General features: G+C 46.0%; 1 protein-coding gene across 3 annotated transcripts; it reads right to left on the bottom strand.

Annotated features, from left to right (window-relative positions):
* Positions 1-6,351: 6,351 nt before the first annotated feature.
* Positions 6,352-8,802, bottom strand: RHOB (ras homolog family member B). Of its 3 annotated transcripts, none has more exons than XM_081483951.1 (2): positions 8,261-8,802; positions 6,352-8,008 (listed from the first exon to the last, which is right to left on the bottom strand). In XM_081483951.1, exons 1-2 carry the CDS (start codon positions 8,414-8,416, stop codon positions 7,826-7,828), a joined length of 339 nt encoding a protein of 112 aa, XP_081340077.1. In that variant the 5' UTR covers positions 8,417-8,802; the 3' UTR covers positions 6,352-7,825. The 3 variants fall into 3 exon arrangements, with proteins under 3 accessions (XP_081340077.1, XP_081340076.1, XP_081340075.1); XM_081483950.1 differs by having other exon boundaries at positions 6,352-8,227; positions 8,288-8,802; XM_081483949.1 differs by having other exon boundaries at positions 6,352-8,802.
* Positions 8,803-19,362: the final 10,560 nt, after the last annotated feature.

Here is a 19,362-nt window from a genome sequence, read left to right as displayed (position 1 = left end):
TGCTCCACTCCTGCCCCTCTTTCTTGAGGTCCCTAGCAAACTCCCTGAGCTACCATCTCTTCCCACATCCAGCTGAGGATAAGAGGGTTACATGTGCCCAGAATCGGTCCATGGTCCCCGCTGATGCTGTTTCTGGGCCCTGCTCTTCACCCCACCCCACCCCATGGTCCATATCACACCCCATGATGATGCTGGGCCTTCTGAATTCCCTTGGCTAACTGGTGAGCCTTCTTACTAGTTGGTCACTAGGTCATGGATGGAGGTTGGATCATATCAGTCTACTGGAGAACTCATGGCGTTTTATGCCTGATTAGTAGTCTTTTCCCTTTTTGAATTGTTTTTGCCTTCACGGCATTTCATCTTCGTGCGTTCAGATTTGGCAGGCAACCAATGATACAGTCTGTAATTTCTGCCATTACCCATGAAGTAAAAACTTTGAACAATTCTCTGTTGGCACAGCTACACACACCTTCAGAGATCCCAGACTGGCTCGTTTATGATGGTGTTATCTTGTACATGTAGTTTGGATCTCCATTTGGCCTACAATTCTAGACTTTCTGGGAGGAAATTTGTAGCCACAGAATTGCTGAGCTGAGAGGAAGGGAGTGGATGGACTGATCTCCCTATTTACAGAGTCAGCCTGGTTATGCGACCAGATATCATGCTTTGCCATATTTGGCTGTTACGGATGAGTGTGTATTTTACAAGTGACTGTTTTTAGCACTCATATAAATAATACTTTTTATTCTGTCGGAGTCCCATTTATAATCTCTCTACCATTAAATAGCACACACATTCCTGCATTCCTTTTAGGTGCCTTCAGAAGGTTTTAATTGCTTACCCAAAGGTTAAACAAGTCCTGGAATCAAATGAAATCAATCATTAACAAAGGGATGAGGAACTTGCTTCTGAGAAGATTTGTTTCTTCCCTTTTCAAGATTGAAGGGAGAAGAAAAATAGCTCCAAATGACAGCCAGAGGACAGAGGTCATGCAGAGTCATTAAAGCGCAAGGCCTGGTTGCATACCCCCTTAGAATTGTGCTTTCAGATCATGGTTTCTAAAATGAAAAGCATGGCCAGTTATGCCAAGCTCCCAACCCAGAAACCAAAACTGCCCAGCTCTCTCTGATGCTTGAAGCTCAGCCCACAGCAGAGCCCAACCACTGAGGACTCCCAAAACCCCCAGGTGGTCCTGCAGAGGTTGGCCTGCAGCCTCAGAAATGTGCTTCCACTGCCTGCTCATCTTGGGGTCTCTGGGGGGACTTCCCCAGAAACCTCACCAGGCCAAGAGCACATTGTGATTCCTGCGAGGTGGGGTACAGAGAAGGCCTTCCCTAGTTGCTGTCGGCACCCAAGACCTGGCCTCACAGGAGCACTTTCTCAACTTGCCTAGACTCAGCCTCTGCAGCAAAAACAGTTGGTTACTTGTCACTGCTGCATCATGCATAACTCCTGTCAGAACAGAGTGATCTATCTGCTTGATTCCGAGTATCCAGTATCTGTGGATTGTGCGACCCTTCGTGCAGTCCTGTCATTTTTTTAACTGACCTTTCTCTCATGCCCCACAGCAGGTGTTCTCAGTCTTTGTCACTTCCTTGGGTCTCTTAGAAGTGGGTGCTCCCTAAATTTCTGTCCTTTCTTTAATCAATTCATTCACTCTCTTGCTACTTACTGAGGTCCTCGTATGGATCAAACACCTACTGGGCAGTAGAGACACAGCAGTGAGGGAGCAGACATGGCCTCTGTCCTCACTGTGGGGGTTCAGTTCCGTTCAGTTGCTCAGTCGTGTCCCACACTTTGTGACCCCATGGACTGCAGCACACCAGGCCTCCCTGTCCAACACCAGCTTCCGGAGTTTACTCAAACTTATGTCCATTGAGTCAGTGATGCCATCCAACCATCTCTGTCATCCCCTTCTCCTCCCACCTTCAATCTTGCCCAACATCAGGGTCTTTACAAATGAGTCAGTTCTTCCCATCAGGTGGCCAAAGTATTGGAGCTTCAGCTTCAGCATCAGTCCTTCCAATGAATATTCAGGACTGATTTCCTTTAGGATGGACTGGTTGGATCTCCTTGCTGTCCAAGGGACTCTCAAGAGTCTTCTCCAACACCATAGTTCAAAAGCATGAACTCTTTGGTGCTCAGCTTTCTTTATAGTCCAACTCTCACATCCGTACATGACTACTGGAAAAACCATAGCATTGACTAGACGGACCTTTGTTGGCAAAGTAACGTCTCCACTTTTTAATATACTGTCTAGGTTGGTCATAACTTTTCTTCCAAGGAGCAAGTGTCTTTTGATTTCATGGCTGCACTCACCATCTGCAGTGATTTTGGAGCCCCCCAAAATAAAGTCTGTCACTCTTTCCACTGTTTCCCCATCTATCTGCCATGAAGTGATGGGACCAGATACCATAATCTTGGTTTTCTGAATGTTGAGTTTTGCCAACTTTCTCACTGTGGGGGTTAGGATGTGACCAGGAATCCCCTCTCACTCCACAAACACTTCCTGGATCATCTCATTTCTTCTCCAAGGATTTCCATTGCCACCTGTGCTCTGATGGCTCCCTCTTGGTTCAGCTGACCTATAAACCCATCCAATTCTGTGCCAGATAGTGCCTGTAGGCATCCCGACTTGTGGTCAGCAATGAGGAAACCAATCTCCATGTAAAGCAGGATGGCTGAGCATCACAACCACGACTCTTATCCCACAATGCCTTTACCTGGGGATACTTGCTCTGATCCCAGCTCGAAGAACCATGATGGAAAACCTCAGAAGTGCTGCTTCTCTTTCCCACCTGCCCAGACATGGATAATATTCTTCCCAGTTGGAGCAGAAATTTCCCTCCCTCCCCACACCCCATTACCACCCAGCAATACCTTAAAGTCACTTAGAGTAGGGCCTCAGAAAGACAAAGGAATCCCCTTTCTGTGTTGCCTAAGGTCTACTTTCTGAGACCACAGTTCCTATCCCCTCCTCCAAGAGATCTTCCCAACCCAGGGATCAAACCTGCATCTCTTACGTCTCCTGCATTGGCAGACAGGTTCTCTATCATTAGTACCACTGGGAAGCCCAATACAGACATAAAATAGAACAAATAAAGAGCTTAGAACAGGGCCTGATGCCTCATCAATAAATAGTAGCTATTGTCATCATCATTGTTATTATTACTTGTACAGACATAGAGGTTGAAATCTCTATGTAGGGAGGGACCATGCCTACCTATTTGTCTACTGAGTTCCAAGTTCCTAGCACAGTGCCAGGCACAGTGTCCTTTAGTCAACAATAAATATCCAAAAGAAATGAACCAGGGTCCTCCATACTCTTACACCTCCCAGGCCAGGAAAAGGGCTGAAAGAATTGATTGAAAGAGCAGCCTGAGTACCCACTTTCTCTCTCCAGCCAGAAGATGTACCAAGTAAAGTGGTTAAGGGTCTGTCCCACAACAGACTGGAGTACCAGGTCCCTTTGGGGTGTTGCCACGTCCTTGAGCCCAGGCTACGTGTTTCCAGGAGTACAGTTCTCACAAAGTTGGCCCTTGTGTTTGCCCCGCATCCCTGGGAGGCACAGAGAAAACAATGAAACCATCATCACCATCCTCCATTCCTAGTCTGTGTGTGGACAGGCAGGGCCGGGGAGAGGCTGTGTTTGACTTGGCTGGGAAACATCATTTTTCTTCTCTGAAGAAATGCATGCCAGAGGGGCTAAAAGTAGAAGGTAGTTCTCACCCAAGAGAGCTGTATTCTCCAGAGGCCAGGCTCACAGTAATATAAAGAAGCTGTATCTTCCATCTGAACATCATCCACCCCTGTTTTAAGATTCAGTTCAAATGTCTCCTTCTCTATAAAGCCCTTCCCACCTTCACCTTGGCTCCTAGTGTGCCCTGGGCCTGATGTCTCCATCTGAGCATGCTCAGTGGATGCCTTCCTGGAACTGCCTCACCCACCAGGGCAAGGACTGTGTCTTACCCTTGCCTTAGCAGAGCAGAGTGCTGCTGCAGTCTGAACTCAGGAATGGCAGAAAGAAATCTTTTGAAGGGCATTAAACCCCCTGTTGTACCAGAGTGTGAAGAAGAGAAGACTGGGGTTATGTGTGGGTCCTCCTAGGAGGGAAGTTCTCTGAAAACTTCCCTGAACTTCTCTGAAAACTAGTGCTGTGCTCCCTAAGGTAGGGCAGTCAGGGCTACAGGCCACTGCACCATCAGCCTCAGGAATGTGACTCCCTTTACTGCTGAAACAACCTCCCTCCCCGGTATAATGACCAGAACTCTCCCTTATTCCAAGCCAGGGGTTCTCAAAGTGTGGTCCCTGGACTAGCAGCATCAGCATCACTTGTTCTCCACCCTAGATGTGCTGATCAGAGACACTGGAAGCTAGGCCCAGCCATCTGTGTTTTAACCAGCCCTCCACGTGATTCTAACTCACCACTATTCTAAGTACACGGAAACACATGTGAAAAAAGACCCTAGAAACACAAGCCAGACTGACTTCAAATTAAGATTAAATAAGAACCCAAGCCAGTGCCCTTTGCTATGAAATGCCCAGGATCAATGAAACACCCCACTATTATCCATGAAACCATTCAACAGGCAATTAAATGAACTCAGCACATTTATTTCAAATGTGCAAAATGAATGTTCATCTCCTAGGAGTAACACCAGATGTTTTGCCTCTTTTTTTCCTAATTGATTTTCCAGCCTACAGCAATTCATCTTTATATTTTCCAGTTGGATCTAATGCAGCAAGAAGAGTGTGTTCCGGCAGCATTATTAAATGCCATGCATTTAAAAACAAGCATAACCCAGGCTGCCATGCGTCATCTGGGTGGCTGTCTTCCTAAAATTGAAAAAAAAACAAAAATGAAAAACAGACAGCAATAGGTACCAGGCAGATTAGAACAGGCAGGAAACCCAGAAAAGGCCCTTTCAAAAGGTCTCCAGGCTCTTGGCTGGTTGCAAAGCTGAATCCTGGGCACTGAGCCCAAGCTTGAGCTCTTCTCCAGAGTCCTGCACTCCCTGGTACCAAAGGATCTGCAAGCTATAAAACTTGCAAGTCAACATTTTGTTTTTCAGTGGAAATTTCTGTCTTGAAAATGAAGAAGACAAAGATGGCTGAGGGATGGAGGTGTGTGGGGTCAGGACCTGGAGAAAGGATGAGGCTGTGGATCCTTCCCTCAGCTTGAGTGGACCCTCTCCTTGCTCTGTGCCTCTAGCAGTCCAGACAATTATCCTCTGTTAACCGATGAGCCTGGCTGTGCAGGAGGCCCTGTTATTGATGTGTTTTGTTTATAAGTGGGTGAAAAGTCACCAGTAACCAGGCTTGCCTTACTCAGCAAAAGCTCTTGGGAGTCTGGGGAAAGACTGGGAGACAGAAGCCTCAAGTTTTAAAGCAAAGGGCTTCAAAAGGGGCCTTCTCTGCTCTGCCTGGGGGGAAGGGAGGCAGAGAGATGGGGTGGGTGGCAGGCAACTAAGGCCTAGAAACCCATAAAGTGTTGATTCCAAAAACAAAAACCACATGTCTTAGGTAGTCAGGGGAGGTCGGCAGTATCTGCTACCTTTCCTGGAAGCTGCTGAGGCTGGCAGTTTTGAGCCATCATACCTGTAGAGGGATTTTGATGTGGTCTCTGAAGGTTAATCTGCCTGTCTGGTTCTGAGACCCACTGCAGCAGGCTGAGCGTCTGAATTTGAGCTCATCATATTTCCACCTCAGAACCTGGCTGCTCCAACTTTAAATAGCAGCCACCCAAGACCTCCAGTGTTCTGTCGGTAAGGCAGCTACTCTTGGTACTTAGAACAAAGCATTCTGGGCTCCATATAGACACTCAAATGAAAGTTCCACGGCAGAAGGATTGGCTTCTGATTTGGGCTCTCCACCACTTCTACCCGGGAGCTCAGGTCAGAGATAACACCCTACAATCTCAGGGAGGCATTGTGTAACCCCTTGAAGATCTGAAGGGAACCCAGGAACCAGTCTTTGAGACAGTGATTAACAAAAACAAACCAAAAAAAAGGTATCTAAAAAGTTATCTGAATGCACAAATGACAACTTTCCAAGTTTCAAAGAATAGGACGCACAGGCTCCATAATAGACTTAGACACAAGTGTATAAGCCATTCAAACAGTTCATATTAGGTCAAAGGTTGTGGCACTGGGAGCCTGGGTAACCTCTGGCCCTCAGGCAGGAGCCATGATCATCCATGGCCACCCAACCCCCACACATCCTCAAAGAGATTTCATCCCCATTTCCTACAAACACTTGGAGGGAAATAGTTAGTGGGGCCTCACCTAGTGGAGTTCTCCCCTTGCCCTCAAATTCACAAGATTTTTACACATCATTAAACCACAGGAGTCATTTTATAAATGTCATCATCATAGTCTTTTAATATTTTACATAAAAAACTGTATACACAGCTTATAGAACTTTTATGTAAACATCATAAGCTCACCACTTTGTCATTTGTCAGTTTATTTAAAAAATAAAAAAAACAAGACAATTTAGTAGAAGTACCACTGGAGGGGGAAGGGAGGGGGAGAAAAGAGACACAGGGGGAGGTTTATTCTCTGTACAGAGATGCAGAGAAAATTTCACACAGCTTTAGAGACTGCCTTGAGGGAAAAAAAACGAAAGGTTTTAGATAGGCCCTAATACTGGTTACTGCCCTTTATCAAAAGAGTGCGCATACGTGCACAAATAAAATCGCAAAATAGAACAGTGTTGCCACTTTTTTCAAAAGAAAAAAATTAGTGGTTTCTTTTTCTTCTCCTTGTATTTTAAAAGTCATCATCATTTTTTAAAAAAACATCAGAAGTAGATGAGGTTACAGCGTACAAGTGTGGTCAGAATGCTACTGTCTTATGCAAATGACAAGTGCATTAAATGTCAAACAATGAAACAATTGTGCAAAGAATTCGTTCCAAAAAGAAAAAAGTTTTAGCCTTTAAATAAATCAAATAACATCAGTTTCTTGGACTGAACAATTTTCACTTGCAGGACAGGCACAAAGTTCGCTTATGGCAAAAACAACCTGCAGCCCACTTGACCCCTCCTTCTCAGTGGCTAGTGAGGGGTTCGCCGGGGTGGACTGGCTGGCAGGAGACAGGAGTCTGGAAGCTGTGTACTCTCAGGCCCCAAGTCGGCTGCAAATGTCTTCCCCAGGGATAGGAAAGATGGCCAAGTCTTGGTCGTGCTGGGATGACGCCTCACTCAGACCCGGCTGGAGCTGTTCTAGAGCCCTGTCACTCCACCCACCACCACCATTAAATAACACCATCCTACCTCCGAAAATAAAATTATATCTGTATTTATATAACACCCCATCCTCCCCAGCCCTCCCCTCCCGCAGGTCCCGAGGTCTATGTTACAGACAGGGGATAGATAGCAGGCGCTCTCTGGTTACAGACGCACATCCGATGGGGCGCGGCCGCACCCCGGCGCCAAGCTCATCTCCGGGGAGCAGGGGCGGGCGTGGGGTGAAAACTCGGCGGCGGGGAGTCGAACATACACACAGCCACACACCCTGAAGAGGCTTGGCTCTTCAGAAAATGGTGTTCAGGGGACCCTTGGCACTCAGCGGGGTGGCCAAGCCTGTGCCACACAGCCGGACGCACAGACACTTGGAAAGGGGGCGCCCGGTGCCTACCACGCGGCCGATTCTTGGGCGCCAGAGCCTGAGTCTCCAGGCCACGGCTGCCGGGGCTGAAAGCAGACGCCAGGCAGTCCGGTGGGGATCCTTGGGGGGGCAAGGGTCTCCCCTTCTCCGGGCTCGTAGGGGACGGGCCCGGGATGGGGAGCCGCGCTGGTAGGGCAGGCGGGTCGGGCGCGGCCCTCATAGCACCTTGCAGCAGTTGATGCAGCCGTTCTGGGAGCCGTAGCGCTTCTGCAGCGCGGCGCGCGTGGCCGTCTCGAAGACCTCTCGGACGCCCTCCTTGGTCTTGGCCGAGCACTCGAGGTAGTCGTAGGCTTGGATGCGCACGGCCATGGCGCGGCCGTCATCCGTGCGCACCGGTTCCTGCTTCATGCGGGCCAGCTCTGTGCGGACGTGCTCGTCGCTGCGCAGGTCTTTCTTGTTGGCCACGAGGATGATGGGCACGTTGGGGCAGAAGTGCTTCACCTCGGGCACCCACTTCTCGGGGATGTTCTCCAGCGAATCCGGGCTGTCCACCGAAAAGCACATGAGGATCACGTCGGTGTCCGGGTAGGAGAGCGGCCGCAGGCGGTCGTAGTCCTCCTGGCCCGCCGTGTCCCACAGCGCCAGCTCCACCTGCTTGCCGTCCACCTCGATGTCGGCGACATAGTTCTCGAAGACGGTGGGCACGTACACCTCGGGGAACTCGTCCTTACTGAATACGATCAGCAGGCACGTCTTGCCGCACGCGCCGTCGCCCACCACCACCAGCTTCTTGCGGATGGCCGCCATGAGCGGGCCGGGCCCAGGCAGCAGGAGGGGCCCCGCGAAAGCCTCGCTGCCGTCCCGCTCGCCGCTCACTGCTCACCTCGGGCTGCGCGCTGGGGACAAGGGTCGCTAGCTGCACCCAGGTCCCGGGATAGCGCGCGTTCTCTCGTTGTGATCGGGCTGCCGCGGCGGAGGCGGTGGGGGACTCGGGGGCATAGGGTGCACGGTGCGTCTCCGCGCTGCTCCCGAGTGGCGGCCGCTCTCCTCGCCCCGGGTCCCGGGTCGGCGCCTTTGTGAGCAAACGGTGGCCAGAGCAAGCGGACGCGGCCTAGCTCCCTCCTGGATCTCCCTAGGCCTAGGCGAAGACACAAGAGAGAACACGAACTTAGCCCGACTGCGGCGGCAGATGCGGGCTGCGGCCCTAGCGCCCGCTATTTAAAGAGTTCTGCGACTTTCTTAATATAGCCGTCCAATGGGAAGCAAGCCGACTGAGCTCATCGCTGCGGAGCTTGGCTCTGATTGGCTTTCCACTGCAGCCCACGGGCGGGGCCGGTCGGGCTTGATTGACTGCCCAGGCCGCGGGGCTGGGAGAGGCGGTGACTGGGGAATCGGCGGCCGCTGCGGGCGCTGCGGGTCTCTGGCTGCGTCAAGGTTCGCTCTTTCGCCGCAGCTTGTGCGCGCGGGACAGAAGGGCTGGAGCTGGCTGCCCGGAGCAGCCCGCGGGGCCTGGGCGAGCGGTTCCAAGACAGGAGGCACTTTGTGGGCGCATGGATGAGTCTCTCCCACTCGTATTGCTCTGCTTGCTTCGCAAACTCCCAGCGGGTGGTCGGACCTGTGGGGTAGGGAGCGGCTCCTTTAACGTGGTTTTGTTTTTAAATACACATACAGGCAGACACACACGCATACAGGCTTATTTCCAAGCAAGGTTGTGTTTTGTTTTTTGTTTTTTTTCTTTTTCTTTTAGAAGCAGCCCCTCCCCTTGTCGAGCCTGCCACCCGCATCCTTCCACCAGGGTTCTCGCCCTGGGCCCAGTGTTTGGATCTGCTAGAGGGTGCCTCCTGGTGGGCCTGGTTCCGGTTTCCAGCTTTAACAAGCCTGTCACTTTACCCCTTTCTCGAGCACCCAGCCTAGGTCTCCAGGTGAAGGTTCAGGGAAAGAGGGTCAGTGAAAAGGGAAGATCGAGGCTGGTTGCAGAACCTCAGGTACACTCAGGAAGTAACCAGACAGAAAAGGGCAGCCTCAGTCCTGGTTTGCAAGATTAATTTGGATCCTGGTCATAAGGGGAAGAGCTATCTGAAGTAAGTAGTACAATAAAATCCAACCACCCCACAGCCCATTAGGCAAGAACAGGCTGAAGCCCGGATGAATGGGCCGCTTGCAGGCTAGAACACGACAAATTAGTGTGTGTGTTTGAGGGTGGGGAGTGTGCTAGAACCCTAGTCTCTGGCTACCCACAGGGACTTATTTCATCTACTCCTTGTATTCTGCAGGAGATGACACTTATGTCTGATCTAGAGGGGCCTAAGTCAAAGCATCTTAATGGACAGAAGAGGTAGGGAGGGGGAGGGAGGGAGGGAGGGAGGACCTCCCAGGAAGGAGGAACAGCTTGAGCAAAAACAGAGATGTGGGGAAAGAGTAGGACAAATTCTAGCAAAAGAGAATAGCTTAGTGTGGCTGCCCTTGGTTAGGAGAGAGAGAGTTGAAACTAACGATGGAGACCAGTTGTGGAGGAAACAACTACACAGGTTGGGCCATTTCCATTCTGGAGGGAGTGGGATGCTTACTGGTGTTTCAGAAAGGAAAGACTCACTACATCACGATGAGGTTCAGTTCAGTTCAGTTGCTCAGTCAAGTCCGACTCTTTGTGACCCCATGGACTGCAGCACGCCAGGCTTCCCGGTGCATCACCAACTCCTAGAGCTCGCTCAAATTCATGTCCATCTAATCGGTGATGCCATCCAACCGTCTCATCTTCTGTCATCCCCTTCTCCTCCTGCCTTCAATGTTTGATCATGATGAGGTTATTGCCTCCTACTTCTGACTCCCCCTCTGACTGGAAGCCATTGGAAGGGCCAGATTCTTTCTTATCTCAGTATCTTGAAGCCCTGGCACAATTCCAGAGTCTATGTAAGAATCAGTAAATGACTGTGGAGAATTCACCTAAATGCTCAGGAACTTAGTTGGAGCTTTCTGGAAGTCTCTTATCTCAAACTCCAGTCTGTGCTAACCATCCAGTCAAACCTGGGCACCAGCTGTGACTGAGCCATTTACTCATATATGCAAAAAATGTGATCCATGTGTCAAGATGTAGGTCTCAGATGGACACAGATATCATCAGGTCAAATAAGATATTAGTTCTAGTATCCTTTAAAAGTTTTCCTCATTCAAATGACCAAATCTGCTTCCCTCATGTTGGATTACCTCCGTTACAATGCCTAGTGTTTTTTTTGTTTGTTTGTTTGTTTTTCAGATCTAAGAAACTGAACTGTCAATAAGTAAACAATTTTTCCACAGTGGAATCTCACAAGAGAAAGTAAGGTGTTTTTTTTTTTTTTCTTTTGGATCATTTGTTTAGGGCTCCATTCTTGAAATGTTATCCTTTCTTTTAAATTTTAGTTAGCCTGTTAGAAAAATCTTACCTAAGTTTTTCCTCCTATAGTCAAAACCTTTAATAGCTGTATTGTTAATACTACTTTCCTTCATCTTAATATAGCTTGGGAATCTTGGCTATGTTGTTAAGCTTCAAATATTAAGAAAACATCAAACAATTAAAGCTTTGTACCATGTGTTTAAAAAAAAAAAAACAGGAAAGCAAAGAATCAGGAAGAAGGATTCAATTCACTCATTTCCTGACTCTCAGACATATTATATGAGGTGTTCCAAGCTTGAATCTCAATATTGAAATAATTTCTAAAAATATTCAGTTGGTAAATTATGCCAAAATAAACAAGTAGAAAAAATCTATGTTCTGTAGCAACTTCTTTTCATGATATTCATTTGTATATCCAGGGTACTTTGACAAGCTTTGTGGACAGTGGCTACTTCAAAGATCGTACCAGTCACAGGATAAACTTTCCCAAACTAGATGATGTCCCAAAGGGTCTCCTCCCTGCCTCTCCCCTCCCTTCACAATACACTGGCAAAAGGCAAGGACAAAACGGAATCACCAAGAAGAACAAATCATTTTAATAGTTAACTTTATTAACCTATACGTTCATTGTATGACAGATATCCACACTAGTGAGAGAGGGAAATTATCCTTCAGACAAAAGGGAGATGTTAATCTACCTCCTGTCTTCAGCTTAATTTATTTCATCTTTTTTTATCCACTGTCTCCTACACATTGCCTGTAAATCAGCCCCCGTCTCCCGCCACCCTCACTCCATACAGACAAGAACAGACTAAGAGACTGGAATGTTCATTGGATTGTAGTGCCACCTTGTGGCAATTTTTACAGGGCTTTTTTTTCCTAAGTCAAAATATATATATAGTTGTGGTGGTTCAGTCGCTAAGTCATGTCTGACTCTTTGCCACCCCATGGACTTCAGCTCCTCTGTTCTCCACTGCCTCCCAGAGTTTGCTCAAATTCATGTCCACTGAGTCGGCGACACTATCTAACCATCTCATCCTGCTGTCCCCTTCTCCTCCTGCCTTCAGTCGTTCCCAGCATCAGGGTCTTTTCCAATGAGTGGGCTCTTTGAATCAAGTAGCCAAAGTATTGGAGCTTCAGCTTCAGCAACATTCCTTCAAGTGAAGATTCAGGACTGATTTTCCTTAGGATTGATTGGTTTGATCTCCTTAGTGTCGAAGGAACTCTCGAGAGTCTTCTCCAGCACCACAGTTGGAAAGCATCAATTATTTGAAGCTGAACCTTCATTATGTTCCAACTCTGACAATGGTACATGACTACTGGAAAAACCATAGTTTTGACTATAGGGACCTTTTTTGGCAAAGTGATGTCTCTGCTTTTTAATACCTTGTCTAGGTTTGTCATAGCTTTCCTTCCAAGGAGCAAGTGTCCTTTAATTTCATGGCTGCAGTCACTGTTCACAGTGATTTTGGAGCCCCCAAAAATAAAATCTGTCACTACTTACACTTTTCCCCCTTCTATTTGCCTTGAAGTGAAGGGACCAGATGCCATGATTTTAGTTTTTTGAGTGTAGAGTTTCAGACCAGCTTTTCCACTCTCCTCTTTCACCCTCATCAAGAGGCTCTTTAGTTCCTCTTCACTTTCTGCCATTAAAGTGGTATCATGTGTATATCTGAGATTGTTGATATTTCTCCCAGCAATCTTGATTCCAGCTTGGTAATTCATCCAGCCAGATATTTCTCATGATGTACTCTGCATATAAAAGCAGGGTGACAATATCCAGCCTTGTACTCTTTCCCCAATTTGGGACCAGTATGTTTGTCCATGTCCAGTTCTAACTTTTGCTTCTTTACCTGCATATAGGTTTTTCAAGAGACAGGTAAGGCAGTCTGGTACTCCTGTCTCTTTAAGAATTTTTCAGAGTTTGCTGTGATCCACACAGTCAAGGCTTTATGTAGTTAATGAAGCAGAAGTAGATGTTTTTCTGGAATTCCCTTGTTTTCTCCATGATCCAACAAATTTTGGCAATTAATATATATATATTACATGTATTATATATACATACATAAACTATATACAAATATTTTAAAAATATTTTCTATATATATTATATATGTGATTATATAAAACTTTATCTAGCCAGAAGGTAGGCATTTTATGACTATTTTTATTTTAAGATATTTCATGGGATGTAAAACCTCTATTTGTTTCACAAGCAGCTTCTTTAGAAATTCTTCACGTATATATTTATGCACACACAGAACTTTTTTCACATACACTTAAAAAAATTAATTCCTTCCTAGTTAAATAGTAATGACTAAAAGAGATTAGAGGAGATAACAGCTGTGGAAATGTACTAATTTATATACCAATGAACTTTCTTTTAACCTAATCACAATGTACAGAAAGTTGTAAAGCAATTGAACTGAAAAAATCATCTGCTTTCTCCTCCAGCTAAAAAAAAAATCATTGGCTAATCTGCTATAATTAGAAGTAATAATAATTCATTTATGGATAAGCATTTACTGGAAGCCAGCAATACCATAGACATTCCTGGCATTCTTTTGATTTTTAAACTATTTCTAATTCAAGTAGTAGCTTAGAGTGTCTAGGAAAATTGTCAACCTTTCTTCTCAATGCAGTGAGTTTCTAGAAGGGAAAGGCTGTTGTAGACCTAACTGTGCTTTTTCATATGGAAAAATCAAAGTGGTCCCATATGGTCTGTTTGGGACCCATTCAGCCATGTGTTACATAGCTGAGGCCATCAGACTGCATTCTGGGTTCTCCAGCTATAAGCAACAGCAATTCAAACAACCCTCTCCCATCCCGAGATTGTGACCCAATTAGACCCAGGCCTAAGACAGAGAGGCTGCGCTCACAGGAGAACACCATAGCTGGAAGGTTAAACTTCAAAATGTGGACATTGACCTCCGATCAGGCTAGCCCAAGGTCACACCAAGGGGAGTAGGCAGTGGGCAACGGGGCAGCTCCTGATCAGTCTAAAAGTGCATTGTCCAACCTAATAGCTGATAGCCTCATGTAAAATGTTGCTGGTACCACTGAAGTACTGTTTTTAATATTATCTGATTTTAATAAATTTAAATTTACAAGCTGATATTCAGGGTAGGGGAAATGTTGATCAAAGAGTATAAATTTCCAGTTTGAAGATGAATCCCTGGAAGATCCCCTGGAGATGGGCATGGCAACCCACTCCAGTATTCTTGCCTAGAGAATCCCATGGACAGAGGAGCCTGGTGGGCTATAGTCCATAGGGTCACAAAGAGTCAGACACGACTGAAGTGACTTAGCATGCACGCAGAAGATGAATAAATTCTAGGAATCTAATATATAGCATGGTGATTTTAGTTATAAACACTGTATTATATACTTGACAGTTGCCAAGAGAGTAGTTCCTAAATGTTTTCATCACTAAAAGAAATGGTTAAAAAAAAAAATGGTAAGAAAAAAAAATGGTAATGATGTGATGTGATGGAGGTGTTAGTTATTGCTATGGTGGTAATCATTTTGCAATATGTAAATAAATCAAATCAACACCACTGGGAATTCCCTGGTGGCCCAGTGGCTAAAACTCTATGCTACCAATGCAGGGGGCCTGAGTTCAATCCCTAATCAGGGAACTGGATCCTGCACACTGAAAATAAGATCCAGTGAAGATAAATTAAAAAAAAAAAAAATCAACACTGTTATTGTACACCTTCGGAGAAGGCGATGGCACCCCACTCCAGTACTCTTGCCTGGAAAATCCCATGGACGGAGGAACCTGGTAGGCTGCTGTCTATGGGGTCAAACAGAGTTGGACACGACTGAGCAACTTTACTTTCACTTTTCACTTTCATGCATTGGAGAAGGAAATGGCAACCCACTCCAGTGTTCTTGCCTGGAGAATCCCAGGGACAGGGGAGCCTGGTGGGCTGCGGTCTATGGGGTCACACAGAGTCGGACACGACTGAAGCGACTTAGCAGCAGCAGCATTGTACACCTTAAACTTACATAGTGTTAGATGTCAATTATATCTCAAAAAAGCTGAAGAAAGAATCAAATTAACACTGATGGGAGTGTGTGTGTGTGCGACTTGCTCAGCCGTGTCTAACTCTTTGTGATCTCCATGGACTGTGTAGCCTGCCAGTCTCCTCTGTCCATGGAATTCTCCAGCAAGAATACTGGAGTAGGTTGCCATTCCGTTCTCCGGGGATTTTCTCAACCCACGGATTGAACCCATTTCTCCTGCACCCCAGGCTGATTCTTTACATCTGGGCCACCAGGGAAGCCCAACACTGATATGGACCACCCCAAAAACTTTTTAATAAAAAACTAATAAAAACTGATACTCAATTCAGTTAGTTATTAGGAAGTGTTTATGTATGTTTGAAGCAACTTGAGTATGTGAAACTACTTTTTCTTACTAGAAATTTTTTGAAATGTGTATACAGATTGAATATTTTTGTTGAAAATTTAGCACCCAAATTGAGATGTGCTGTAATTATACAATAAATGCTAGAATTTAAAGACTTGGATTGAAAAACATGTAAAATAGTTCATGAGTAATTTTTATATTAATTGCATGTTGATATGATATATTTTGGATATAGTGGATTTTTTAAGTATGACATTTAATGTTAGATATATTTAGATATGCAATTCAAATAAATTTTACCTCTGTATTTTTTTTTTTTTTTTTACTGTGACAACTAGAATATTTTAAATTACACCTGCAGTTTACATTATATTTCTCTTGGACAGTACTGCTCTAAAAGTTTCTTCAAGTTCATGTGACTTCCTTTGTGCTCTCTCATTCACCACCCTTTCAGGGAGTCACCTTGATATGAGGCCCCTGGAGCTCCTTAATCTTCCCTTGAGGGTTAGAGGTAGGATTTCCTTTTATTTCCTAAACTCACTGCTGGATTTCAGACAGGCTCAGACCCTCAGATAAACTTGTGGTTAGGGGGCTATCTGGGGTCTCCCTGTCCCATTTCATCACCACTCTCCAAGCCAGGCCCCTCTAGGACTTTTCAATGCAGCAGCCCCCTCCCTAGACCCTTTTCCTAGCACTAGGCAATGTTTTCTTGAAGAGTAGTGGCTATTTGGGCCTTTTTGCACAACGACTTAGGTTTTTCTTGTGGCTCAGATGGTGAAGAATTTGTTTGCAACGCGGGAGACTCTGGGTTCAGTCCTTGGGTCAGGAAGATCCCATGGAGAAGGGAATGGCTACCCACTCCAGTATTCTTGCCTGGAGAATTCCATAGAGAGAGGAGCCTGGTGGGCCATAGTCCATGGGGTCACAAAGAGCCCAAAACGACTGAGTAACTAACACTTACTTTCCAGAGAAGAGAATCAAAATCTAGTCCTTGTCCAATTTGGGTAGAAAAGTGAGAGATGTAGATTGTTTTCTGGAATTCTCATATCAACCTCAGTTATCTCAATTCAATTCAGAAAATATGGACTGAGAGGAGAGAGTGGAGATGAGGAAGTGAAGACCCAAAAGGTTAAGTAAGTAAGTCTTAGGACTAACAGCTAGGGACACACCCCACCCCTGTTGTGGGATATGTCCTCACTTATATGTAAATGAGGGGTGCAGCCAGCTTCACACAGGAGTTCAAGGTTGAGCAGGGCTTTGAGAAACCAGTAGGATTTTTCCAGAAGAGGTGCCCATCTGCACCATCTGAATCATTTCCAGTGTGGATATCATGTGGAGAAAGTTTCCCATCAGAGCCATTTGCTGAGAAGGCAGAAGTAGGAAAATGCTCCTCTTTCCACACCTGAGGTTTTCCCGATGACACCGTGGGGTGAAGTTTGTCTTGCCTTGTGGAGTGGATGGGCAAAACGGAAAGAGGAAGGTCACAGAACCCACCCTTAGAGGTGTTGTTGTTACAAAATCCACCTGCTGTTTCTATGACAGTTATTGAAATTTCACATAGATTTGTTCATTTCGCCAAAGTTGCGGGAAGTGATGTGAAGATAATAGTAAGCAGAAGAGAGAGAGCCTTGTGTACCTGGAGCCTAGAGACCTACTTCTCAGGTCTTCTAGTTCTTAGCTGTACAGTCTTGGGAAAATCAACCTCTCCGAGTCTCAGTTTCCCCATCCGTAAATAAGAGCTAGAACTCAGAGGCTGGAAACTCAAATGCCCACAGGGTCCTGCAGTGAACTGTGTGTGGGACGTAACAGCAGCAGTGGAAACTGTGGGGAACTGGAGAACATGCCCCATTGGAGCAAGAAGAAGCTCAGAACTTAAAAACCAACTTCTGGGACTTCCCTCATGGTCCAGTGGTTAAGATTCTGCAATCCCGATGCAGAGGGCCTGGGTTCAATCCTGGCTAGAGAACTAGAGTTCACATACCGCAGCCAAATTTTAATAAAACAACCAACTACTGTGCTGGCCAAGAAAGGCACAGACAGAGCAGGCTGGATTTGGCCAAGTAGAACCAGTGTGTGGCCCCTGACTAGATGAATTTCATTTTTTTACAGCTCAAGGGGGATCACCTGTAGACAAAGTCAAAGTGTTAGTTACTCAGTCGTGTCCAACTCTTTGTGACCCCATGGACTGTAGCCCATCAGGCTCCTCTGTCCTTGGGATTTCCCGGGCAAGAATACTGGAGTGGGTTGCCATTTCCTTCTCCAGGGGATCTTCCCGACCCAGGAACTGAACCCGGGCCTCCCATATTGAAAGCAGATTCTTTACTTGCTTGGGAAAAAAACAATGCTGTTAATTATTTCATAAACTAAAAAAGTAGTTTCATAAAACAAAAAAATCTTTTTTCTTGAATTTTATTATTCAAGACCTTCTTTTATTTGAGTTATTTAGACTGAGGTTCAAAAAATGAAATATTCCAAAGGATGGAAAGTAGGGAAACATAGTCTTAAGTAAGAAAAAGTTATCCCCACAGCTCCATCAGGGTTAGCATTCAGCTGGGTGGGAGATATTACATCCTTATGTCAGTCCAGAAGGCAATGACACCAAAGTTTTTCTCTCCCCCCCCTTTTTTTTAGGCTTGAAAGCAAATGATCTAATCGAAGTATTTATACAGGGTTGATTCACTTCTTGTGTTCTCTGATGATGTCAGAATTTTGCAATAGGGAGGAGTTGCATACACAATGGGTTTCCCCACTCCAGTGTGCTGTCACTGAAGATGTGGCTGTGGCTATTTATAGCATGAGACAGAGCCTATATGAGGAGCCGCTGCTCAGAACCAAGCAGTCTAGGGAGCAGATGTCACAGTCATGGGGAGACTATGGAAGATACAGTTCACTCCACCATTCCAGGACTTCGGCTTCTGCTTCAGGCGCACAGGCTAGTGGAACACAGCTCAGTGAAAGAGACTGTTCTTCATGAGGGTCCTCAGTCAAAAAAGGAGAGCACTGAAAAATCTCTCTTTTCAACAATTCTTTGATGAAACTGTTTCATCTGTGAGAGGTAGAGTTGTGTGATTTCTGCTCAGCTTGGTTACGATGTATGTTTAAGAAAAAAGTTGATGCATTTGTAGCTTGGAAATCGCAGTGGATATGCCTAGGAAGTCCACCTGCTCATTCATTCACCCATTCATTCCACTCTCATGTACTAGAGGCCTCCTGTACATCAGGACCTTACTATACGGCTAGCTGCCATGCTTTAAGGCATGCAAAGACCTGACATAGTTGGCATCTCACAGCTGTTGAACTTCCTATGTCTAAACGAAGTAGGGACCAAGCTTGAGCCTGGCAGATATGAAGAAGGTAATGACAGCTGCTGCTCTCATTCAATCACTTACTCTGCAGACACACTCTTTTCAGGGAGGAGCCAGAGTCCCAGCCCTCAGAAGAGCTCCAGTCCATAAACATAAGTGACAATATAGTACAGTAGTCATAACAATTAAACTATTTCAATCCAGTGGTAAGCACTATAAATAGGCATAGGAGGGGCCAGAATAGACTTGAATTAAAAGGTGTGTTGTACTACAGTGGCCCTCAATGAACTACACCCCCAGTATTCATCTCTTTGTGTGGTTCCCTCCCATGGTGAGTCTGAACTTGGCCATGTGACTAGCTTAAGCCAGTGGGACATCGGCAAGAATGAGGCAAGCTACAGCTTGATAAATACTTGCATATTGGGGCTTGCCTTTTGGGAATGCTTCTTCCTGGAATTGGGTTGCCATGCTTTTTGGACACTCATGGAGAAGCCCAAATGAAAATAGTTGGGTCCCTGGCCAGCGGCCACTGCTAAACTACCAGGCAGTGGCCAGCATAAACTACCAGCTATGTGGGTGGGATCAACTGAACCTTCCTTCCTAACCTTCCAGCCAACACCATGGGAAAGAGAAGAACTACTTGAGGCAACCCACACAATCATAAGAAATAATGCAGTGTTGCTGTCTTAAGCCATTATGT

The sequence above is a fragment of the Giraffa tippelskirchi genome, chromosome 4, assembly GCF_054371585.1.
Source record: "Giraffa tippelskirchi isolate mGirTip1 chromosome 4, T2T-mGirTip1v1.2.pri, whole genome shotgun sequence".
Classification (NCBI taxonomy): Eukaryota; Metazoa; Chordata; class Mammalia; order Artiodactyla; family Giraffidae; genus Giraffa; species Giraffa tippelskirchi.
Note: the sequence above shows the minus strand (reverse complement) of the source record. Positions and strands in the feature narration are given on the sequence as shown.

Coding starts and splice junctions, on each gene's coding strand:
- RHOB (XM_081483949.1), bottom strand. CDS start 8,416: ATGGCGGCCATCCGCAAGAAGCTGGTGGTGGTGGGCGACGGCGCGTGC.